Raw genomic sequence first — 24,496 nt, 5'->3', positions numbered from 1 at the left:
GTTTTTGAGTTATTGATGTAATGGAAACAGACAGCTCTGGGTTCAAATTCAGTCTCTGCATTTGCCTTCTCAAGTGACTTGCCCATGTTTGTCATGGAAAGAACCTGGGCTGTGGAGAAGGGTAAACCTGGCCATTTTACTCCATAAACCACTTCTCCTTTGTCAGGTGATCTCCTTCCCCGTGAATGGGGCCAAAAAGAATCCTCTTTCAGGATAGTCAAGCTTAGAGAGTAATGTATGTGGTCCAGTCTGGATGCAGCAGCAGAAGCCCATGAAAGATGCTTTCCATGAGCCATTCCTTCCTTCCTTCCTTCCTTCATTCAGGGTATTAGCAATTTAAGTTGAGCAAGCGGTCCCAAGTTTGAGTTATTTACCCTTCTCCCTGTCCAGGAGGAGGGCAGCCAGGTAAGGTGGCTGGGGGTGCCCTACCCACAGGAGAGAGCAGGTATGGGGAGAGCGTCCTAGAGGCAGTGGAAGTGCCAAGTACCACCTAAACCCAGCCCCCTGCGGTCTACCGCCAAAGCCCCTGGCGCCAAACAGTGTTGCTTCAGCTGCTAGTAGTTAGTGCTCCTTGACTTGGAACCGGTCTCAGCTCCTGGGAGCAATATGGTGCCGCGAGGACTCCCTACTCACCGCCCCTTGTCTCCGGCGACTGAGATCCGCATGCACCCTACTCCCAGCCCAATTTACCGTCCTTCAAGGCTCACGAGGCTCTGGGCGCAGGGTCAACGTGGGCGTGGGGCGGGGGGGGGGGGAGGGGGAGGGCGGGGAACTTTTCCGGGAAGGGGCCCAGCGGGGTCTTGGCTGGAGGCCCCGTTAGCCACGGCCCAGGACCCCGGGGTGGGAGAGTGAACGGAGGTGCTCGTGCCTGGAGCGGCTGCAAAATCCTCGGTCATGAGGAGGAACGTGGGCTCAGAGGCGCCTGGCTGAAGGGGCCTCCGCCCTGCCCTCCTCTCAGGTGCGGGGGCCTGGAGCGGGTCCGGCTGCCCTGCGGAAGGCGGGAACCGGGACGCGGTGCGGGCTGCTGGACCCCCGCCTCCCCGCCTCGCGGTGGGGGGCGGCGGGGGCGTGGGGGGGCGGCCCCGCCCGGGCGGAGGAGGGGAGAGGGTCGGGCGGGGGCTCTCCCTCCCGGGGAGGGCCCCACCCCCACCCCCACCCCCACCCCCACCCCCGCGCGCCCGCGGGGGCCCGACGCGCGTGTCCGGAGGAGGCCGGCGTCCAGCAGATGCACGCGGTGCGGAGGGGGCGGGGGAGAGGCGGGGAGGAGAAGGCCCACAGCAAGCCCTGCGTCGCCGAGCTCGCGGCTCGGCTTGAATGGAAGGAGCCCGCGCCCGCGGAGCGCCGCGGGGACTCGGGACAGCGCGGCCGGCCGGCGGGGCGCGGGGGCGCGGCAGGTACTGGGCGCGGGCGGCCGGGTGGGCCGGGGCGGCGCGGGGGGCGGCCGGGGAGCGGCCCGCGCGGGGGGCTCGGCTCCGCAGCAGCTGCCCCGGGCCGGCCGCCGCACTCGCCCCCCGGGGGCAGCCCTGCACCCCGCGCGCCCGGCAGCGCCCCGCGGCCCCGCGGCCCCTCCGCGCTCGCGGCCGGGGCGGGGGCCTTCCCTCCTGGCCGGCCCGGGACTGCCCCCCCCCCCCCGCTGCGCACATCTGGAAAGAATCTGAGGGCGGATGGGAGGCGGATGGGAGGACCGGGCGGCGGCAGGGAATGCGGGGGCAGGTGGCAGCGGCCAGGGGCGGGGACCCCCGCCCAGCTCGCCCGGCCAGCCCTCCCTCCGACCCGGTGACAGGCAGAGAAACTGAGGCCCGGAGGGGGCCGAGGTACGCTTCCGGGAGGCGCGGACAGGTGTGGCGGGAGCCCGCGCGACCTCCGTCCGGACCGGCTCGGGGCTCGGCTGCCCCGCGGAGCCCTCGGCCCGCACCTGGTGTCCGTCTGTCGGTCTGCGCGGCGGCCTCCCGCGGGGACAGCTGGCGGAAGGCCGGGGCTGCGGGTCCCAGAACCGCCAGGCTGGGGCGGGGGCTGGGATACCTGATGCGCCGCGGGGTGGAGGAGGGGGTGGCGGCGGGGCGAGCCCCTGGCAGCCCCTGGGGCGCGGGGCAGTGGCAGCCGGAGCTTGAGCAGGCGCCGGCCGAGGTGCGGGGGCTCGGACCGTCCCTGGTCCCCAAGGCGCGGAGGGATGCGCGCCTGGCGCCGGGAGGCCATCGCCGGCCCGTTGAGGCCCGCACCCCCGAGCTGCTGCGCTCGGGCTCGGGCGCGCGGGGGCGGGGGTGGGAGGGGCAGTGGAACCGTGGCCTGGCGGCTCCGGGGCACCCCTGCTGGGAACCGCCGCAGCCCCCTGCGGAGGAGGCGCACGGCCCCTTTTAGGGCTCCGGGCCCACTGCTCCAGCGTGAGTGCAAGTTAAGAAGTGTTAGATTCACATGACTGTGTTCACGAAATCTTGCGGGAACGTACTTTGTTCTTTTTAATCTGAATCTTTGGGAATGGGTGACTAATAGTGGCCTAAAGGTGCTGTAGAGTCATACACAAGACCTCTGACCATGAGCTGCCTGGTACCCTTGACAGCTCCCTATCACGGCACCTTAGCCTAGTGGCTGACACCCTTGGAGACTTGGTCCTCCAGCCCTAACCTCATCCCCTGCCTCATCCCTTCTTTAAAGGCACCTCCTCCCCCCTCCCCCGGCCCCCCAACACTGTGCCTTTGCTCATGCCCTTCCCTCTGTCTGGAGTACTTTTCCTCCCCGTTGTCTGCCTGGAGAGCTCCTACTCGGCCTCCAGGAGCAGTTCAAGGTTCTGGGCAGGAGTCAGAAGACACAGATTCTTGTTCTGGCTGTAACTCAACATACTAATCTGTAAACTGGGCGGGGGGCGGGGGCAGACAGACCGATAATGATGCAAATCGTTTCCAACTCTACCTTTCACAAATTTCATCTCTGCACTCAGCAAACCTTTCCTGAGCACCCACTCTATGCCTGAGGAGTCTGGAAAGGCTTCCCTGAATCGTGCAAGCTGCAGCGGGCCAGGGGTGCTGTGTGAGCACTAAAGAACTTCCTAACCCGGTCAAGGAAGGGGCAACAGCTTCTCAGAGCAGGGGCATTTGAGTAGGAGTTTGCTGGGGATGGGCAGTAATGGGAGCCCCTTGGGGCTTGAATTTCCTATCTCCAGAGTAGGAAGACTCTTAGTTTGGGGATTTCTAGTAGAGATGATAAGATGCAGCTGTCTGGGGCCCGGCACAAAGCAGGTGATTAGTGAATTTTTACTATGTTTGAGTGGAGGAGGAAGCTACCACTAGGGACTGAGGATCTGTGTCCTGGTTTGGGTTTCCCTTCCCTTTCCTTCTTCTAGTCTTGCCTTAATCCCCCATGTAAGCCCTTCTGGGCCTTGAGGTTTGGTTCCTCAGGGGTGCTAGGTGGGGTGAGAGGCAGCAGGTCGCAGGGACCTCCTTGGGAATAGTAACCCCGTGTGTCGCACTTGCTCAACACCAACGTCAGATGGACATGTCATTTCATTTAACCCTCATGAGGATTGTCCAGACTTGTAGAGGCTCAGGCGGTGAAGTGCTTTGTCCAGACTCACACAGCAGGCAGGAGGGGAACCCGATCCTGCTGTTGCAAAAGCACTCCCCCTGAGAAAGAGCTCAGGGCAGGCCGAGCTGCCCCTCTTGCTAGCCACTTGCTGTCCCAGTGGTGTGAGTTGTCACCAGGGGGCCCCTCACTTAGGACTCCTGGAGCCAAGGGGCCTGCTCTTTCCACTGCTCTTCCACACACAGCTCCCAACTTGGCCGAGCACACAGAGGGTCTTTAGGAGCTAATCTCGCTCAACATTCTTAGAACAACAGCAACAACAGGTTGAGACTCAGAAAAACAGTAACAACAGGTTGAGACTCAGAAGGGCCACGATGTAGCCAATTCCACAGAAAAGCAGGTGGTGGAGCTGAGGCTGCCCAGGATCCCAAGGTCCAGAGGAGGAGACAGGACTCACCAAGCCCTGTCTGATCTTCCTCCCTCTCCTGTGAATCCAGCTCCTCCTCGCCATCCCAGCACCTCTCTCTGCCCAGACCAGGCTTACTACCCATTGCCCATACTATTGCACAGCCTCGGAGAGCTCTCCACTGCTCCATCCGTAAACCTGCCTATGGCACACTCCTGCTCTGCAGTGGCTCCTCATTCGTCCTGAGATCTTAAGGATTGCTCCCCCTAACCTGGCTTCCAAGTCCCTTCTTAGCTGGACTACCCACCTGCATCCCTCCCAGTCCCCAATACCTGGCAGACACTCTAGCAAGCTCTGTGGAGGTCACTGATGGGCTCTCTTGCACCTGTATCTTTGTAGGTTCTTCCCTCCTTGCTTATGTCACCCTCTCCCTTTTGCCCGATATTCAACCTTCATGACTAGATAAGGCATCATTTCTTCGGAGAAGTCTTGACCTCAGGCAAGGTTAGCTCTCCTCTGGCCCCCTGTGGACTCTAGCTTCCCTCCGTCATACCTCTGATGACACTGGGCCTATAATGCTCATTGTACATTTAGCGTCCATGCCATCACTGTCTGATAGAAATATAATGTGAGCCGTGAATGCAAGCCATGTAGGCAATGTGAAGCTACATTAAAAAAATAAAATGAAAAAAAAATAAAAAAAATAAAATGAGGGCAGCCCAGATGGCTCAGCAGTTTGGCGCTGTCTTAGGTCCAGGGCGTGATCCCAGAGACTCGGGATTGAGTCCCGCATTGGGCTCCCTGCGTGGAGTCTGCTTCTCCTTCTGCCTATGTCTCTGCCTCTCTCTCTCTCTCTATGAATAAATAAATAAAATCTTTAAAAAATAAATAAAGTGAAACAGATAAAATTAATTTTAGTAATTTATTTAACTCAATTATTTGAAATATATATTAATATAAAAATTAATATTTATGAGATAGTATTAATATTAATGATATATTTTACATCCTCACTTTATTTATTTATTCACGAGAGACCAGAGAGAGAGAGAGAGAGAGAGAGGAAGAGGGAGAAGCAGGCTCCATGCAGGGAGCCCGGCGTGGGACTCGACCCTAGGTCTCCAGGATCATGCCTTGGGCCCAAGGCGGCGCTAAACCGCTGAGCCACCTGGGCTGCCCTTACATCCTCTTTTGTACTAGTCTTTGGAATCCATGCACACTGCGTTTTATACTTACAGTACCTTTCAACTTAGACTAGTCACATTTCAAGTGCTGGGTAGCTACATATGGCCACCACATTGGATAGGGCAGGTATGAACTTTTTAAGGGCAAGAGCCAAACTTGAGTGGTCTCTGTGGGTCTCTAGTGCCCAGCTGTGCTTGGCCCAGGGGAGAGCCCAAGGGCATCATGGTTAAGGCCCCCGGCTGGAGCTTAGCATCACCACTTAACAGCTGTGTCGCACTGGCCAACCCATTGGGCTGCAGCTCCCTTGACTATAAAGTGATGGTGGTAACATTTCAATATGGTTCATAATGTTAATATAAAGTATTTTTAAGTTACAAATTAACGGGGAGGGAGGAAAACTAGCTGGTCTAGTGAGTACACAGGATATGTGGGGAGGACCCTTCTCCCTGGCCTCCTGCCCTGGTTGATTTGGGGCTTAGGCCTGTGCCCACACTCCCCCTCCCAGAACCCTGGTCTGGGGTCAGACAGACAGGCAGAGAGGGGGACTCTGGTCTAATGTTTCCAGGAGCTGAAGGCTGTTGAGCTAGTTGGGGGCGGGGGGGCGGGGAAGGGAAGGGTTATAATGTACGTGGGAATGATGGTCTGTAGACCGTGGAGGCTGAATTGCCCATTTGGTCAGGAGATGGGGCAGCAGGGGAGTGACAGGGTGGGCATAGGGCCAGGGTGTTGCCTGCCAACTGTTCCCTGGGGCCCGGGAGCTGTGCATGTACTAGGTCCCTGGTTTCCTGCCAGGCCAGTGGCTGAGGCCTGAGTCTGCTTAGGCCTCACGGACCTAGATGGATTCAAGGATGCTGCCCCTCTTCTACTACTCACACCTTTCTCTCTGGGGCCTCACAGGACTCACTCCATCTGGGGTGGAGGGTGGGGTAGGTGTTACTGTCCTGGCTCTGCTGCCCCCTCTAGTCTGAGGGCAGGGCAGTGCGCCAGCTTGCATGTGTCTCTTGCGCCAGCACAGGGCTGAGGGCAGAGGGGACTTCACCTTGGAGAGGGGGCTGGGCAGCGAGTGAGACAAAGCAGTGTCTGAAATGCCATTACAGCCTCAGGGCAGCCAGAATTCATAGGAGGCCAGAGTCTGCAAAGCTGTGGGGAGGTGGGCCTGGGGCTAGACTGCAAACACCAGGCAGGATCTAGGCAAGAGAAGGGGAAGACTCAGGGGGGCTCTGGAGTGGGCAGGACCCGTGATATTAGTGGTACAAGGAGCGAACATTTAGTGAGCACTCACGGTGCACAGTATGCGCCTCTCTCTGACTCTCCCAGTCTCCCCACGAGGGCAGCTCTGGTAACCTCTGTGGATGGGTGAGGAAGCCGAGGTTTAGTGGGTGACTTGCCCAAGGTCAACCGAGAGCCCGAGCTGACTGCAGCCCCAGCATCTGGCTCCAGTGCCTGCCTTCCTAACCAGACCTCAGCAGCAGTGGCAAGGCCCAGCAACTCAGACCTTTGTATCTGCCCTGTGAGGTGTGGTTCTTAATCCAGTGCCAGCACGAGAGCCTCAGACTGAGGCATACCTCCACACCCCCCAACCCCCACCACCACCCAGGGCCAAGTGCATGCTATGTACCTGCATTTGTGGTGACCACACCTCATCACCTAGGAGGTGCCAGGCGCTGCACGTCTCTTACCTTGCTGACTCCTTGTAGTTGCTATGGTTTGGGATGTATCATTGCATTGTCAGATGAAGAGAGAGGCTCAGGAAATGCTAAGTGCTGGAGAGGGACTCACACTGGGGTCTGTGGGATTCTAGAGTCCATGCACCTGAGCTGTGGCCTCTCACAACTTAGCATTTCCCAGAGATGTTTGCTAAGTGAGTTTCTGTAAAAAGAACTCCAGGGGCTGGCTCAGAGCCAAGCTAGTCCCCTGCGCTGCCTAGAAGATAGGGACCCTTGCATCTTCCTTGTGGCCTGAGGCCATCCCCACTCCTCCTCCCCTGCTGCCCTAGGGGACCATGCTGGGGGGTGGTCTTTTGCAGGTAGTGGCAGTCAGGTGAGCTCAGTAGGCTCCGGTGAGGCCAGCTGAGGGTGTGAACATCAGGAAGAGGCTTCTAAGGTCCTGGAGAATGGCAGCAGCTCTATTCAGTGGAGGCCTGCTCTGTGCCTGGCTCTGCGCTGGGCCTCCACCCAGACACTGAGAGGCTCACAGTCCTCTGTGGGAGAAAGATAACTTCACGTATTCACAGCCCGACCCAACTCATGCCATGCCCCATGAGAGCCCTGGGTCAGCTCAGGGTTTGTCAGGGTATTCCAGGGGGTGCAATGGCTACACTTATTCTTAGAGAAGTTGCTGCCTGCACAAAAAGGGGCAGGGAGTTCCAGACAGAAGGAACAGCATGTGCAAAGGCCTAGAGACAGGATCTCCTAGGTAGACCTGTCTAACTAGGGTGGGGGTATTAGAAGAGAGACAGGATCAAGTCCTGAACATCCTAGAATGGTAAGCTGAAGAGCCCAGATGCACCCTGCTGGTGCTGGCTCCATGGCTCTGGAGGAGGTAAGAGCCTCCCAGCGCTGCCCATGCTGGGGCAGCAAGAGCTTGGCAAAGTCCTAGCCAAGCCCTGCCAGTCACAGTTCGTCCTCAGGCTCAGCTTCCCCTTCTGTGAAGTGGGGGTAAAGATGCCTTGGGGCCAGGCCTGGTAAGGGTGCTGACTTGCCTGAGGACAGGGCGTCACCTCGTCCCTCCAGAGGGCAGCTCTGATGACGGGGAGGTGGGTGGAGCAGGAGTGTAGCAGTGAGCAGATCAGATGTGTGATCTACCCTCGAATAGGCTCTGTCTTGTGCCCAGGTGGGCCCCAGTGTGAACAATGTGGGTCCCAGACCTGTGTCCACTGCACCTGCCAGGTGAGACCTGACTTAAGTCCTCCCACAGGTACCATGGCCCGGAGCGGGGTGCTGCTGTTCCTCTTGCTGCTGCCACCGCAGCTGCAGCTGGGACCAGTAGGCACGGCGAGGTCGCCGGGCTTTGGCCGAAGTGGGGCCCACAGCCTGAGCCCTGAAGAGAATGAATTTGTGGAGGAGGAGCCAGTGTTGGTTCTGAGTCCCGAGGAGCCGGGGCCTGGCCCTGCCACCATCAACTGCCCCCGCGACTGTGCCTGCTCCCAGGAAGGTGTCGTGGACTGTGGTGGCATTGACCTGCGCGAATTCCCGGGGGACCTTCCTGAGCACACCAACCACCTGTCTCTGCAGGTGACACGGGCACTACAGTCACGGTCACAGGGGTGGGCCCCTAAGCTCGTGGCTCCTGTCCCCACCCATAATGCTCATAGCCCCCTGCTTGTCCAGACCCCCAGACACAGGGCGCTAGGGCACTCCCTGCTCCAACGTCCTGGTCACAGAGTACTGTGCTATTACAACTGCTTTGTTTTGCTTGGAGGAGTCTGGGCTGAGACCCATAAATAGAGTCAGACCCTGTGAAAAATGGACACAGATCTGCCCAGCGGCTGACCCTCTGAATGGGCAGGATGCCCTGGACACCCAGGCCAGGAAAATAAGAGAAAGTGGATCTGATAGGGTGCTCTGCGGGCTCAGAAGATAGAGTCCCCTCTCTGGCTGGGGTACAGGCGAGATTGTGAGAATCGGGACACAGTGTTCCAGACGGGGATTCTGGGGCAGTGGGTGCACCCGTGACCGGTTTTGTGCAGCCCTGGGGCAGAGGGAGAGGCTGTTCTACTCAAGAGGTCAAGCCCAGTGAAGGAAAGGGACCTGTCCGTGGTCACCCAAACTGATGCGTCCAGGTTGAGAGCAGAGGGAGCTCAAGGCCAGGGTGGCCTGTGGAAGAAAGGGACAAGTTAAGGCAACACTTACTGTTGGTTCATTCACGTCCCCTGGGTACCTGGTCTACGACTCAGGTGTGGCGTCAGGGGCTGGGCATGGAGGGAGGACAGTCTGGGGGAAGGCAGAGATCTTAACAGCTGAAGATAACAGATGGAGACAGAGGACTAGTGTGGTAGGGCCCAGAGCAGCTCCTAATCCAGCCCTCAATCCAATTCAGGAAGGCTTCTGGAGGAGGTGATACCCCACCCAGTATTTTATTTATTTATTTATTTAAATTTTATTTTATTTTATTTTTAAAGATTTTATTTATTTATGCATGAGAGACAGAGAGAGAGGCAGAGACATAGGCAGAGGGAGAAGCAGGCTCCATGCAGGGAGCCCGATGTGGGACCCGATCCTGGGTCTCCAGGATCCCACCCTGGGCTGATGGCCGCGCTAAACCACTGAGCCACCTGGGCTGCCCTAATTTTTATTTTTAAAAAGATTTTATTTATTTATTCATGAGAGACACACACAGAGAGAGGCAGAGACACAGGCAGAGGGAGAAGCAGGCTCCATGCAGGGAGCCCGACGTGGAACTCGATCCCGGATCTCCGGGATCACACCCTGGGCTGAAGGCAGTGCTAAACCACCGAGCCACCTGGGCTGCACACATTACTGGCATTTTATTTTATTTTTTATTTTATTTTTAAAAAGATTTTATCTGTTTATTTATTAGAGAGAGATGCAGAGAGAGAGAGGCAGAAACACAGGGAGAGGGAGAAGCAGGTTCCACGTAGGGAGCCTGACATGGGACTCAATCCCTGGTCTCCAGGATCACACCCTGGGCCGAAGGCAGGTGCTAAACCACTGAGCCACCCAGGGATCCCCCACCCAGTGTTTTAAAGCATTCCAGAAGGAGTGAGGACCACAGGACCACAGGTTTTCCCCCCCCTTCCGGAAAGGCAACCCAAAGTAGTTTCTGGCTTGGGGTGGAGAGAATGGGCTGGGGATGCCTGTCACCACATAGGAACATGGAGGGAGCAGGGGAGATGGCACTCCCAAGTTTGAACTGTCTGTAGATGCCCATGTATGGGCTCCTATAAGGCGGGACCTGCATGCCTCCCATACTGAGGCCCAGGCCTGGCCCAGCCCCAGGTCTGTCTGTGTGGGGTGAACCCCAAAGGAGGTGCCCAACAGAGGGACTGGCTCCTGGGACAGGAGTGGGGGTGAGCCTCAAGTGAGGCAGGAGCCTGGGCCTCTCGTGAGGCTGCTTCCTCACCACCCCGTCCCCCACTCCCCAGAACAACCAGCTGGAGAAGATCTACCCCCGGGAGCTCTCCAGGTTGCATCGGCTGGAAACTCTGAACCTCCAGAACAACCGTCTGACTTCCCGAGGTGAGGGATCACCCAGAGCCTGGGACAGGGATGCCAGGCGGGAGACCAGGTGCCCATGGGAAGAGGTCCACCCTGCAGACCCTAAGATACGGAAAACAGAGGGCTGGGCTGGTGGCTGCCTGAGAGCCACCCCACCCCCAGGTGTCCCTGAGCTGGGTGTTGGATCAGGGGACAGGCTTCAGAGAAGCTTGGATTGCCAGGGCCTTTGTCATGGACCAGTATGTTTACAGAAGGCCTTCAGAATCAAAGAGCTGTAGAATCCTCTAATTGTAAAAGGTTATACTTTTTTCTGATATGAAAATAATTTATAATAGAAAATTTGGAAATGTATAAAATGAAATGGAAAAGAAGAAACCCACTCATAATTCTGACACACGGAGTTCATCACTATTGATGTTTTGGTCTATCCACTTTTTAAAAAAACAGCTTTATTGAGGTATAACTTCTATACTGTGAGATTTATCCAATGTAAAAGTACAATTTGATGAGTTTGGGTAAGTTTATACAGTTGTACAACCATCACCACAATCCAATCTAGTCTTTTTTCTTTGGGTTTTTTTAAATTTATAGCTGAACTTGTAGGATAGGTACTATACCATAACCACCATATAGCAGTTAGCACAGCAGCGTTTTTCAGGTTCCTAGAAACTCTCAGTGGCCATCATTTTACACAGCGGCAGAGACGCTGCACAGTTTATATAACTGTTCCCTCTCCTTAGATATTTGGGTGAGTCCCAGCATCTGAGGGTCCAGGAGCCCGGAACTGAGTGTCAGAGGCCGGCCTCCGGCCTGGAGGAGGGCCAGTTTGGCTGGGCTCCCAGCAACAGCCGAGTCCTGACACTACATCTGCCAGCTGGGGCAGGGGTGGGCTAGGGGGTCGGGAGGTGCCAGGGCCACAGCTCTGCGCTGCCCTGAGCTGGGTATCAGGAGGGTCAGAGAGACCCTTTAGGGCCACACCTCAGGGGAGCACTCCTTTCTGATGGGGAAGGGTGGGGCTGCGTCCTCTGCCCTGTGGCCTGACCTTACGAAGACCCATTCCCACCGAGGTGGCTCTGAGCAAGTGAAGGATTGGTCATTTCTGAGCCCTTTCCACTTGCTCCTCTGAGCAGTGGTGGGGGTGGTGAGCAAGGGAAAAAGGGGGCTGGGCAGGCCTGCTGGGACTGGTTGGGAAGGGATCAGAATCCAACCTGTCTCTGGGGGGGGGGCCCTCCCCAGTCCTGGCAAGTGGGGTGGGCACTGGGTGGGGGGGTTGGTGGTGGCATGCTCCCCTGTAGCATCTCCTTCATCCAGGGCTCTGACCGATGCCTGTCCTTTGAAGGGCTCCCGGAGGAGGCGTTTGAGCATCTGACCAATCTCAATTACCTGTACTTGGCCAATAACAAGGTAAGGGGAGCCCTGGTGTCTGGGGCTGAGCTCTGGGAACTTTCACCAGGGCCTTTTCTAGGGTGGCCGCTGGGTCCCAACTGCTGTTCACACGTGGACCTAGTGAGACCCCACACCTTAATGCAGGGTATCAGAATGGCCAGATAATGAAAATAGAGGCCTAGGCCTTCCAGAAGTGTGGGGTTGACAGCTCATTCCCACCAGGGAGGGAGTCCATGGAGTGTTTCTCGGAGGAGGTGACATTTGAGCAGGCCATGAAGGCTAACAGGATTTCAGCCGGGGGCTCCATGGGGGAGGCACTGCGGAAGAGGCAACATGAGGAAAGGCAGAGGCACTCAACTTCAAAATAGCTGGTGTGCCCCAGGGCTCTGGCCTGGCCACTTCTCTCAGAGCTTTCTTGAGGTGCCTCATCCCCTCCCCGGGGGCATTAGCACCCATCTGCATCATGGCCGTGTCCAGTGGCCGTCCCCACCCATCCCACTCCTCCCACTTGAGACTCCTTGATGCCTGCCCTAGATGTCCAATGGAAGTGGAACTCTGCTTCCCTCCTGCGTGCGCCCCCCCACCTCTATAAGCACCCCCCTCTATATCTGCAACCACCACAGCACCACTCATCTGAGCCACAGACCCCGGGGTGCCTTGGTTACCCGCAGCAAGCCTGCACTCCCCTCTTGGCCTGGTCCACCAAGGGCACCTGCACCGCACCGGGACAGCCCTGCTTCCTCATTTGCAGCTCCTTCTCAGAGTGGCCAGAGTGATCTTTAAAAATCATGCCTGCTTCTACCCTCCATCCCCACCCCCCACCAGCTCAGATATTTGAGGCTTCACTTTCCACCCAGAATGAAAACCATGCTCCTCCCCATGGCTGTGAGAGGACCTGTGGTTGGAGGGCCTCTGTGTGGACCTCACAACACCCTTCCCACTCCCTCCCTCTCCTCCAGCTCCCAAATGTGGCAACCCCCAAGTGGGACCTGCACTCACCGCCCCTGTTGCCACAGGTGCTTGCCCCTCAGATGGCATGAGCGGGAGGCCTTCATGCCCAAAGTGTCACCTGGTTCCTGAGCACCCAACCCAGTTATTGTCTCCAGTCTGTTTTAGCTTGTTACCACTATTAGATGCTTTTGTTCCTTGTTTCTTGTCTTCTCTACTAAGATGTAAGCTTTGGGGGGTAGGAATGGGAACATTTCTCTGTTTTGTTCCCCAGGACATGCCTAGCACCTGGACCCAGGCCTGCAGTGAGGGGAGGGGCCAGGAGGACAGGCAGGGCCAGGGACAAGCCTAGACGGCTTGGAATGTTCAGGGATGTGGGAAGCCATGGAGGTTTGGTTTTTGTGTTATCAGGGGAGTGGGATGGGTTCCCAGTTTATTTACTTTATTTTTTTTTAAGATTTTATTCATTTGAGAGAGAGAGAGAGCATGATCAGAGGGGAGCAACAGAGGGAGAGGGAGAAGCAGGCTCCCCACTGAGCAGGGAGCCCGATGCAGGATTCGATCGAAGGACCCTGGGATCATGACCTGAGCCAAAGGCAGACACTTAACCGACTGAGCCACCAAGCGCCCTGAGTTTCCAGTTTAGAAATATGGCTCTGGTTATAAGGAGATGACAAATTGAAGGGGCCCAGATGAGTAGCAGGCAGTGGGACCCAGAGCTGACCTCTGCTCTCCATTGGTCTTTCTATCCCAACTTCTCCCTTTCCAGCTGACCTTGGCACCCCGATTCCTGCCAAACACCCTGATCAGTGTGGACTTTGCTGCCAACTATCTCACCAAGATCTATGGGCTCACCTTTGGCCAGAAGCCAAACTTGAGGTGAGAAGTCAGACAGGGGCTCTGGGCCCTGACTGGGGAAGGAGAAAGAGCTGAGACAGACACTCCCAGCCCTGAGCATGGCAGAGCAAGCCCAGCCAGGCCGTGGAGGAGGGCATGCTGGGCGGGCATGATGCCCCCGGCTCGGGGCTCTGGCAAGGAATGCCCAGGGCTGCAGGACCTGAGGGCTGGGAGGAATCTGTCCGGGAGGCAAGGACAGAGAGTGATGTCTATAGAATTATGAGGAGCTGGGTGAGAGTTTTTCCCCTCCTCCCCCAGTCCCTGGGGGAAGGAAGCATCTTCCAACAAGCACAGCTGCTGGCCCTTAGTGAGAGCTGCTTTGGGAGGAGTGTGAGCAGGGCAGGGTGGTGCAGGGGGGGCAGAGGGGATACTGACAACCCCCAGTGCTGCTTCTCTCCCCAAATCTGTCACCCCACTTGATTCTTTCCATACCCTGAAGGAGCTGGGGTGGCTGTATGTGGTTCCATCCTGCAGATGAGAGGGCTGAGGCCCAAGATATAACACAGCAAGAATGAGTTATATCTTCTATGTTTAGAATATCTTGTGTTGAAACATCTTACATTTCTCTTATTTCTGATCTTGGTCCCTCTAATATGTGAGCTGCATGACAGCAGGGTCTTGTTGGTTGTGTCCACTGCTTTTATCTTTAGAGTCTAGAAGAGTCCTGGCACGTAGGAGCACTCACTATATATGTGCTGAATGAATGAGAGATTATGTCCTCTGAGCCAGGCCCTGGACTGGACACTTGAGACGAAGAGGTGGCAGGGAGAGTCCCCACAGAACTCAGAACCAGCTGCGTGGGGCTGACAGGCAGGGATTCTGGGGCTGCAACAGTCAGGGAGTGACTGAGGACTTTGAAGGGTATGGAGGGGCACAGACAGGGGGGTGGGAAATCCCCTTTCTGCCACGGATGTGTGGGGCAGCCTCTGGTGGGTCCTTAGTCTCCTTGCTGTGCAAGGGGGACTGGATCAGGGGGGTCTGAGGTTCTTCAAATGGGAGGACGGTACCCTGGGCCCCAGCCCTGACCTGAGCAAGGTCTGAAGGCTGATCAGGTGAGCTGGTACGGGGGCTTGAGGACCTGTGCCTCATCCCCCAGGTCCGTGTACCTACACAACAACAAGCTGGCGGATGCTGGGCTGCCGGACAACATGTTCAATGGCTCCAGCAATGTTGAGATCCTCATTCTGTCCAGCAACTTCCTGCGCCACGTGCCCAAGCACCTGCCACCCGCGCTCTATAAGCTGCACCTCAAGGTGGGAGGAAGAGTGTGGGGAGGGGCAGCCGAAAAGCAGGGACCTGCAGTGGGGGAAGAGCCCAGGTCCACTGAGGCACAGTGGGGAGGCCGTGGGGCCTCGGGCACAGTGTCTGCTGTGGAGAATGAGGCAGAAGCCTGGGGAGCTGGCTGTCCCTATCACATGCAGGGTGCTCCAAGCCACAGCCCCTTCCCCTGGCTCCCCTGCCCCCTCTCATTCTGAGGCTCTGTCCTGGCCCCTTGGCCATCCCTCATGCTGCCCTCCCAACCATCCCATCCCTCAGAACAACAAGCTGGAGAAGATCCCACCAGGCGCCTTCAGTGAGCTGAGCCACTTGCGTGAGTTGTACCTGCAGAACAACTACCTGACCGACGAGGGCCTGGACAATGAGACCTTCTGGTGAGCCCCGGCTGGGCCGTCCATGTGAGCTCTGTGCCGGGGAAGCTCCTCCTGGGGCCCACGCAGCCAGGTCCTCTCACACACACCCAGCCCCCGGGCCTTGCCCAGCTTCCCAGAGAGGGCACCATGGGGCTTGTGCCTCTGCTGACAGGTCTGTCCCCCAGCACGAGTGATGTGTACGGACAAGGCCAGAATTCCAGTGAGGCATCTTCAGAGGCTGGCTTCGTGGTACAAAGTTGAAACGAGTGTACTTGTTGAAGGCAAATATATTCTCATGTTTTAGGTCCAGGCCTTAGATGGTCTTCAAAGAAGCTCCTTCATGACAGAAGCCATGCTAGATCCTTCCTCCACCAATAGGGCATTGAATAAACCCAGGGAGAGTCTGGAGAGGACAGAGGTCCGCCAGTGGGCCAGACAGGGGCCCAGCTGGGACGAGTTAGACCAGTGCCCCTGCCCCTCCCCATGCCTCGGGACTAAGGGTGGACACAAGCACCCTGTGGGCCTCTGCCAACCATCCTTATTCCCACCCACCGCAGGAAGCTCTCCAGCCTGGAATACCTGGATCTGTCCAGCAACAACCTGTCTCGAGTCCCGGCAGGGCTGCCGCGCAGCCTTGTGCTCCTGCACCTGGAGAAGAACGCCATCCGCAGCGTGGACGCCGACGTGCTGACGCCCATCCGCAGCCTCGAGTACCTGCTGCTGCATAGCAACCAGCTACATGCGCGCGGCATCCACCCGCGGGCCTTCCAGGGCCTCAAGCGGCTGCACACGGTACACCTGTACAACAACGCGCTGGAGCGCGTGCCCAGCGGCCTGCCCCGCCGCGTGCGCACGCTCATGATCTTGCACAACCAGATCACCGGCATCGGCCGCGACGACTTCGCCACCACCTACTTCCTGGAGGAGCTCAACCTCAGCTACAACCGCATCACCAGCCCGCAGGTGCACCGCGACGCCTTCCGCAAGCTGCGCCTGCTGCGCTCGCTGGACCTGTCCGGTAACCGGCTGCACACCTTGCCCCCTGGGCTGCCGCGCAACGTGCACGTGCTGAAGGTCAAGCGCAATGAGCTGGCCGCCCTGGCGCGCGGGGCGCTGGCTGGCATGGCCCAGCTGCGTGAGCTCTACCTCACCGGCAACCGGCTGCGCAGCCGGGCTCTGGGTCCCCGTGCCTGGGCCGACCTGGCCCGTCTGCAGGTGAGGGGAAAGGGGCAGGAGAGGATTGGGGCCGGGTCATGCCCGCGTGAGGGGCTGCTGGCATAGCTGCCCTGAGCCCACGCATCTTGGATGCCTGGGGAGCAGCCCACGCATCTTGGCTCAGGTGAGGGGTGGGTAGGAGGGCCTGGCGGGGTGTGGGGTGACCTGCTAGACTGAGGAAAGGGAAGGTATGACTGGCATGCCTGGGTGCAGCAGGAGGGGCTAGTGTGGCCAGGCTGAGCTCAGCACCTGCAGGCTTGAGGAGGGCTGTGGAGATGAGGGGAGGTCATGGCTGCAGGTAGGGGGCTCACCCTCCAGGAAGACTGGGGGGTAGGGCCAGTTTGGTTGGCACTGGAGAGTCAAGCTCATCCATCTGAAGGCTCCGAAACAGGTGGCTGGGCTTGAGTGAGGGGAGGGCAGCTTGGCCTGGAAGGGAGGCTGCCCTCACCTGGTGCGGAGGGCTAGGGGAGGCTACCCAGGCATACTGGGGCTGCTGAGTGGGTGTGGCTGCTGTGGTCAGTCAGCAGGGATAGCTGGCTGTAGGTGACAGCGCCCACTCAGTGAAGGCCCAGAGGGAACTTGAGTAGAGAGATCTGGGAGGCAGGGCCTCAGTATTGCAAGGTCAGGAAATGCCCCCACTCCCCCACTCTGCTGCCCTGGACCGGGTTGGGGCACGGGGGAGGGCCTTCTTCCCAATGGCTTGCTCCTCCCTCTCTCTCAGGGCTCTACTCACATGTCACCTCCTTGGGAGGTCTTCCTTCACCACCCATCACCCTCCTCTGCTTTGTTTTTCTTCATAATCCTCATCTGTTCTAGGCATTAGGTCATCTGTCTGCTGGTTCGTTGCCTGCTCCTCTGCTAGAACGAGGGGCAGGCATTTTCGTCTGTTGTATTCACTGCTGGACCCAGGGACCTCTGTGTGCTAGGCTCTCAGTACATGTATTTTGGGAGAGCTGTCAGGATGAGGCTATCTGAGGGGAGTGCAGGGGAGAGCCCCCAGAGTGGGGGGCAGATGGGTGAGGGGAGATCAACATGGGAGCCAGGGGCAGCAGCTGGCCCTGCAGGAGCAGCTGGCTGTGGTCTTCTCACCCAGAGGGCCCTGCTGAGGGCCAGACGCCAGGATCCAGCTGCCTGGGCTGCTCCCTCTTGAGTTTTCCTCAGGAGTCCAGATCCCAGCGTCTTCTCCTCCATACCTGCTCCTTCTGCTGCATTTTCTAACTCTCTGTAGGGGGTGCCCATGGGAGACCTGGATGCTGACCGGATACCCCTTTGTCACACCACCTGCCCCCCCTCCCCTGGCACTCATCGTTAACTAAATTCTGCTAATTCTATCATCACATCTCTCAACTCACTATTTTCCATCCCTTCTGCCCGTACTCCAAGCCAAGACACCCCCATTTCTCACCTGGACCCCAGCTCCGTAGGACTCTCCACTCCACTATACCATGTGCACTTGGTGGGTATCTTTAAAAAACACTCATTCACCTACACTCGTGCTCAGAACCCTTCTATGGCTCCCTGTTGCTCTTAGAACCCAGATCAGAATCCTTGCCACAGCTCTCAGGGCTGGTCTGCCTCTGCTCCCAGTCGAGCTCCCTAGTCTCCTAGGCATACTGGGCTTTGTTTATACTGGCCCCACTGCTGAAGCACAGCATCCTGGGAACACCTGCTCACTTGTTCTTCCCACAGCCTGTTCCAGGCCTCTCCTATGTGCAGACACAGCTCTAGAACTGAGGACCCGGCAGGGAGTAAGACAGATGAAGGGTCACTACCCTCCTAGAGTTTAGAATATACCTAGGACTTCGCTCCCATTCCATCTCTTTCAGGAAGCCCTCAGTCATGGGCAGGTGCAGTCTGGGTGGATTCAGTCAGGAATGAGGTATCTGCAGAGGTTGGGGGTTCTTCTTCACACTGTTGGATCTTTCAATAAGCAGCTGCCCCCACCCTGCTTCAGAGCCCCGCTGATGCTGGCTGCTAAGCTCCCCTGGCTCAAGGCTGGGTCAGGCCGCTCCTTGGGCTCCCTCAGCACAGCCCAGTTCCACCAGTTGTCGTCATCAGATTTTGTGTCCATCTCCCCCACCCTAACCTCCAGTGCAGAGGCAGCCTCTCGGTGGATTCCATATCCCCGGCAGCCCTGGGCACCGAGGATGTTTGGAATGAATGAGGAAGTGCCAGAGCTGTGTGGAGGAAACATAGTGGGGAGCAGGGAGACCTGCTGGGTAAGGGAGATGACAGGGAGGCTCCCTAAGGTGTAAAGCTTGTTTTCCCCTTGAATCTTGAATCTAGATTCATGGCCCCAGTTTCCTGACCCTGAGCCCCCACCTGTCAGGGTGAGGAAGGGAGATTAGAGATGATGGAATCCACCTGTGCTTGCATAGGTGTGTGTGAGCGAGTGTATGCTGATGGCCTGAGGGGAAGGCAGTGAGCTGGACCCATGCACACATCTCCTGCCTACTGCATGTTTGTTCCTCCCTGGGAAAACCACCCCATTTTCCCTGGTCACCTGCTTCCTGCATTCTAGGCATGTGGTGACCCAGAGACTGACCAGCCTAGGACTGGCTGCCATGCCAGGGTTGCTGTGAGCCTCAAACTCTTGCTCCTCGTTCCTGCCCACATGGCCTTGAAGTCCATGAATGAGCAGCCACACTCATATGGACCCTCACCCCACCCCCACCCTCATCTGGTGTGGGAATATTCAAAAATTGGAGGATCCCTGGCCTCTGCCCTTTTAGGCCCTTTAGTCTGATAGGGGTGACAGGTGTGCTCAGAAGGAAGGACTTTGCCACCCAGATATCTTGGCTGTGAATTCATGTGGAAAGGCAGAAGGAGCTGGGTAGGACATATATCAGAACAAGGGTTTGGGTTCCAGCCTCATATGAGCTGTGTGGCCTTAGATCTCTTAACCTCTCTGAGCCTCTGTTTCCTCTCCTGGAAAATGGAATAGTTAGAGATCCCACCTCACAGGGTTATCATAAGATTTAGATAGGCCAAGGGGCTGGTGGGATCTTTGCAAGATGTTAAATGCTTTTACTCCCCTGGTCACTCATACAGCTGCTGGACATTGCTGGGAACCAACTCACAGAGATCCCTGAGGGGCTCCCCGAGTCACTCGAGTACCTGTACCTGCAGAACAACAAGATCAGCACTGTGCCTGCCAATGCCTTCGATTCCACACCCAACCTCAAAGGAATCTTTCTCAGGTAGGAGGTCCCCTGGGGGGGCTGCACAGGCCCCTCTGGGGTCAGCCTGGCTCCGGCAGGATAGCTGAGGCAGAGGGGAACAGCTCCCAGCTAGAGGGCAGTGTTTGAAGCCTGGTTTCATGCTGACTGGCTGCATGACCCTGGGTATATCCCAGAACCCCCTCAGCCTCTGTTTCCTCAGCTCTCAAGGGTGGGGACAGTCCTAGCCAGGCCTGGTGAGGTTTATAGATTTATAGAAGGTCTTCAGAAACTTTAAAAAGCAGTGCATGTGGACATTATTGATGTTAATGTGGCAGGAAGGGGTATCAGAGGGCACAGGTGATTGTTGTGTCCACAGCTGGCTGGGCTGTACCTGAGCAGGTGGCAGATGTTCAGGTCCTCACCGAGCTCTGGAGGTTTAGAATGATTCTTCTACTTCTTTTTTTTTTTTTTTAAGAGAGAGAGAGGAGGGGGCAGGGGGCAGAGGGGCAGAGGGAGAGAGAGAATCTCAAGCAGGCTCTAAGCCCAGCGTGGAGCCGGAGCCGGGGCTCAATCGCACAACCCTGAAGATCATGATCTGAGCTGAAATCAAGAGCTTAAGCGACTGAGCCACCCTAGAGTCAGGTGCACCTTAGAATTATTCTAATAGGGGAGCCAACTCCCCAGGAAATGAGGAGCTTGGGTACAGCAGAGTCAGTGTGGTTCTGCCCAATACCCTCCCTAACCACCCCTTGCACTTAGAAGGGGCAGAGTGTGCACCTCCGGGGGACTGGTGGCCCAGCAGGCCCCAGGCTGGGTTGGGGAGGAGGGTGACCTATGCCTTGGCTCATGTGGGGACTAAGGCCCAAGGAGATGAGGGGGCCGGATATCAGAGCCCAGCCTCTGCCTCCACTCAACCCGAGTGCATGCCTGGTCCAGCTTGATCCTGGCCTTGCCTTGGTGCCATCCTGCAGCCTCAGGTTTGGGGTTAATCCCAGAGGGAGCTAATCCCAGGCAGAGAGGAGGCCCCCGTGACTGCCACCCCAGACCTGAGAGCTAGGTAGGTGGGGGTCTGCCCCTCACTGTATGAGATGAGTGGCCCAGAGTCCTCCCCTGCCCCCCCCCCCCAAGCTATAGTTATATGGAATGGGAACAGCCGGGACTCTTCATGATGCCCTTGCTTCTCAGCACAGCCCCTAAAGCCCCCTGCCCTCACATCCCCTGCACCCCCCTACCCTCACGCCCCCCTACATTCCCTGCCCCTGCATACCCCCCCGCCCTGCACCCTTTTTGTGCCTTCTATGCCATCTTCCTGGAAAGCTTATTCCCTCCTGTTCCCATTCTCAAGTGGGTGAGTGTGGGGACTCGAGGTTGGGCCTCTGGCACTGACCGCACTGACTGCACAGGTTCAACAAGCTGGCTGTGGGCTCTGTGATGGAAAGTGCCTTCCGGAGGCTGAAGCACCTGCAGGTCTTGGACATAGAAGGCAACTTTGAGTTTGGTGACGTTTCCAAGGACCGGAGCCAGGTGGAGGAGGAAGAGGATGAGGAAGATGAGGATGACGAGGAGGAGGAAGAGGAGAGGCGATAGTGACAGGATGAACCAGATTTGATATAGGTAGGTGATCTGCGTGGGGGTGCGTTAACCTCTCCCCACGTGTCCTGTCCCTGACCCCAGGACAGATCCTGGGTGAGGGCCTGGCAAGGCTGTGGGAAGCCAGCACGGGGGCGGGGGCAGGGCGGACTCCCGAGGGCGATGAGTGCCCTGATGGGACAGGCACAGGGGCTGGGATGGTGGGAGCAGGGAATGGATGTGAGGCCTAGGAGGAGGCTATTGCTGTGAGCCAAGCTGCAGGTGATAGGGGAGGCAGCAAGGATACAGACAAGCAGGGACTTCAGGGGGTTGGGGAGGGACAAGCGGACTCCAGAGGTCACAGTGGTCCCACTGGGCATGAGGTGAGGGAGAAGACAAGCCCCCAGAATGAGCTCTTGGGGTCCCAGGTGGGTGAAAGTGCTGGGGGAGCAGATCTGTGGAGGTGGTAGGAATGTTGGGTTAGATGGGGGGGGGCTGGATATCTGGGGCTGGGGGTAGGGCCAGATATGTAGGCTTGGGCTGGAGATGGGGGTCCAGACATCATCAGCCTGGAAATAGTACTAGGCTGCAACAGGCTGGGGGAGCAGGCTTGGGGAGAGCGAGAGGCCATGGCTGCGGCAGGGAAGCCTGCAGAAGGCACTGGAGGGGAGCAGCAAGGGAAGGAGGCAGGAAAGGCAGCCAAAGACAGAGGGGGATCATGCACATATGCCACACGAGCACCCACGTGCACATGGGGCACCAACACACGTGTACCCACACACACATGTGTCTAAATGTGCATACACTCAGCACACACTTGCAGGACACATAGTGCATATGGACACACACACAGGTGTTTCACGGTACATTCGTGGTGCAGAACATGTACATGCTTGCGCACACTTGGAGGATGTGTGTGTGTGTGTGACTACACATGTGCATCCCCAGGCACATAGGCCCTTGTGGAGAGAGCAGCTGTGTCAGTACTGCTGACAGACAGGTAGAGGTGAGCCCTTCAAGGACCCACCAGATTTAACCACAAGGAGCTCCCCCCCCCATGACCTCATGGGGAGGGCCGTCAGGGACAGTCCGGTGGACCCAAGGAGCCGACACAACCCTATCAAGAAGTTTAGCTGTGAAGAGATGAGATGAGAGGGTGGCAGGAGGGAAGAGGGAGAGAAGGTCCCTCCCAGCTCCATCTACCTTGTGCCCTTGTCAGAAACAGAGCTGTTGGAATGCTGGTGTTTGGGGGCGCTGGCCTGAATGGGGGTTAAAGACATGCAAGAGGAGAGGAGCAGGGAGGAGCTAGCCCTGTGGGGACAGTGGCAGGGACTGGCTCTGGCAGGAGGGGCCATGCTCCTTCCATGGTGGCAGGAGGGATGGGGGACCAAGTGGCTGCCATCACACACAGGCTAGGGGCTTGGTGGCCAGACGTGATGTCACATCAGCCTGATGCCTTCAGCCTTCTGTTTTCTCTGTGCAGCAGGAAGTGCTCAGCAGACCGGGGTGGGTGTGGAGAAGATGGACCATTGGATCCATCCGTGGCGGGGTTTTTGGCCAGGTGTGTGGGACAGAAGGGTAAGGAATGAGGATGTTGAGGGTGTTAGCAAGAGAATGGCTGTAGTTGTTGGGGATGCCAGGGGCCAGTCTGGGAAAGGAAGGAGGTATAGACCAGAGGGTGGGCGGGCAGGGCCTCAGTGGAGGGTCGGTGGAGGGTGGGCGCAGTGTGGGGAGCAGCCAGGAGGAGAGGTGTGGTTGGAAGGGACTGTCAGAATGAGCTGCACTGGGGGGGTCACAGGCTCAGGCTGTGGCCATGGGAAGGGGCCTCTGGGCCACTGTTATGGCCCTGAATTAGAACAGGGGCCATAACAGGGGTAGAGAGGAGACGGCAGAGTGGTGGTGAGGACCCCGTGGGTAAGTGACAGAGGGGGAGGGGGCTGCCAGAAGACTGCATGGGGTGGTCACCCTAGCTTGGAGAACAGGCCCAGAGGCTGTGCTCAGGGGTCCCTGTCCTCTGCTGCCAGGGCCCGGGGATATGAAGGTGGAGGCGACCTTTCTAGGCTTTGTGCTGGGGCAGAGCCAAGGCTCAGTGATATCAGTGAGGACACTGTGGTCCTCAGAGGGGGCTGTGGGGTCCTGGGATGGGAGAGAACCTGCCCTCTCTGAGGAACATTGGCCTCAGGTGGGTCTGTTGAGCGGGGGCGTTGGGAGGGACCCTGGGGAGTAGCTAGAGGGACCCAGAGGCCCTCTAGTGGATGCCGGGCCTGGCCTCGTCAGCAAGAACACCCCCAGCAGGTGGCCTGCTGGTTCTGGGCTCCCAGGGGCCACTTGCCCTCTGGCCTGTGGTTGCCTGGCTCTCCCAGAGTCCCCTCATGTGGGCCCCCTAGCTTTAATCCACCTCCCCAAAGCTGGCAGGTCTTCCCTGGCCTTCCTGACTCTTCCACGTGTTCTGCAGGACAACGGAGCACCAGACCCCTTTCTGCAGCCCTGTGAGCCCCAGTCGGCCATGTTCACAGACATACCCAGTGCCGCCCCCTCCAGCCCCTGTGACCTGCCACCACAACATAGGCCAGACACAGCCTCCCATCCCTACCCTGTTCCTGCAGCACCCACAGCCAGACATGTGCAGGCACCACAACACACCCACACCCTGCCGGCTGCATGGCACCTGCCACACAGCTCTACTCTCCACCCCACGCCCTCCGTTGCCATCATGACATTGGACTCATGCAGACTCGGGAAGGTCTGACCCTGCCCTGGCACTCACGGGTGCCTACTCCCTTTGCCCTGGACCCACATGTGTACACACGCGTGCACAAAGACACACACACAAACACGTGTGCACACACATAGCCAAGTCACATGCAAACAGCCTTCTGTGGCCTCTGCCACCTACATATCTTGCCCCAGCCAGAACTGGCCAGAACAGCTTGCCATCTGCTCATCCGTCTGTCCGTCCGTCCACTGGAGAAGACAGAATTATCTTGGTGCTCTCTGTGGCCGGGTGCCTGCCACCCTCTGGAACCCACAGAAGCTGATTTTTGTTCCTTTTTCTCCCTGTGGGACCGTTGCCCTGGCCCCCAGGGTCACTCCCTGCCAGGTCCTGGCCGGCCACAGGCACGTCTTTGATGGAAGTCCCACTGAGGCCAGAGGGAAAGTCTCCTGGGGCTGCTGAGGCCTTGGGCACCTCAGGAGTGAGGTGGAGGGGCAGGGCCAGGCAGGGAGGAAGGGCCTAGCTGCCCTAATGACATATCTTTTGTTTCCCTTGGGGCCTGTGGGGAGTTCTGGGTGCCTTTGAACTTTGAATTCTTTTTAAGAAAAAAATGATAAAGAACTCAAAGCTGATTTTTCTTGTTACAGAAAAGCTAATATAAAAGCATTACCCCTTTCTGGCAGCCAATGGCC

At 57.7% G+C, this 24,496-nt stretch overlaps 1 protein-coding gene across 5 annotated transcripts; it reads left to right on the top strand.

Annotated features, from left to right (window-relative positions):
• Window positions 1-756: 756 nt before the first annotated feature.
• On the top strand, window positions 757-24,491 carry PODN (podocan). 5 transcript variants are annotated; one of them, XM_072730888.1, is made up of 11 exons: window positions 757-958; window positions 8,024-8,340; window positions 10,212-10,305; window positions 11,624-11,688; window positions 13,388-13,497; window positions 14,612-14,768; window positions 15,052-15,167; window positions 15,704-16,361; window positions 19,413-19,561; window positions 20,926-21,136; window positions 23,547-24,491. In XM_072730888.1, the coding sequence occupies exons 2-10, from the start codon at window positions 8,029-8,031 to the stop codon at window positions 21,107-21,109; spliced, it is 1,845 nt and encodes a 614-aa protein (XP_072586989.1). In that variant the 5' UTR covers window positions 757-958; window positions 8,024-8,028; the 3' UTR covers window positions 21,110-21,136; window positions 23,547-24,491. The 5 variants fall into 5 exon arrangements, with proteins under 5 accessions (XP_072586989.1, XP_072586987.1, XP_072586988.1 ...); XM_072730886.1 differs by lacking the exon at window positions 757-958 and adding an exon at window positions 1,242-1,394; XM_072730887.1 differs by lacking the exons at window positions 757-958; window positions 23,547-24,491 and adding exons at window positions 1,242-1,394; window positions 22,575-22,647.
• The last annotated feature ends 5 nt before the right edge of the window (window positions 24,492-24,496 follow it).

The sequence above is a fragment of the Vulpes vulpes genome, chromosome 12, assembly GCF_048418805.1.
Source record: "Vulpes vulpes isolate BD-2025 chromosome 12, VulVul3, whole genome shotgun sequence".
In the NCBI taxonomy this organism is placed as follows: Eukaryota; Metazoa; Chordata; class Mammalia; order Carnivora; family Canidae; genus Vulpes; species Vulpes vulpes.
The sequence above is the reverse complement of the archived record's forward strand: the minus strand, read 5'-3'. Positions and strand labels throughout refer to the sequence as shown.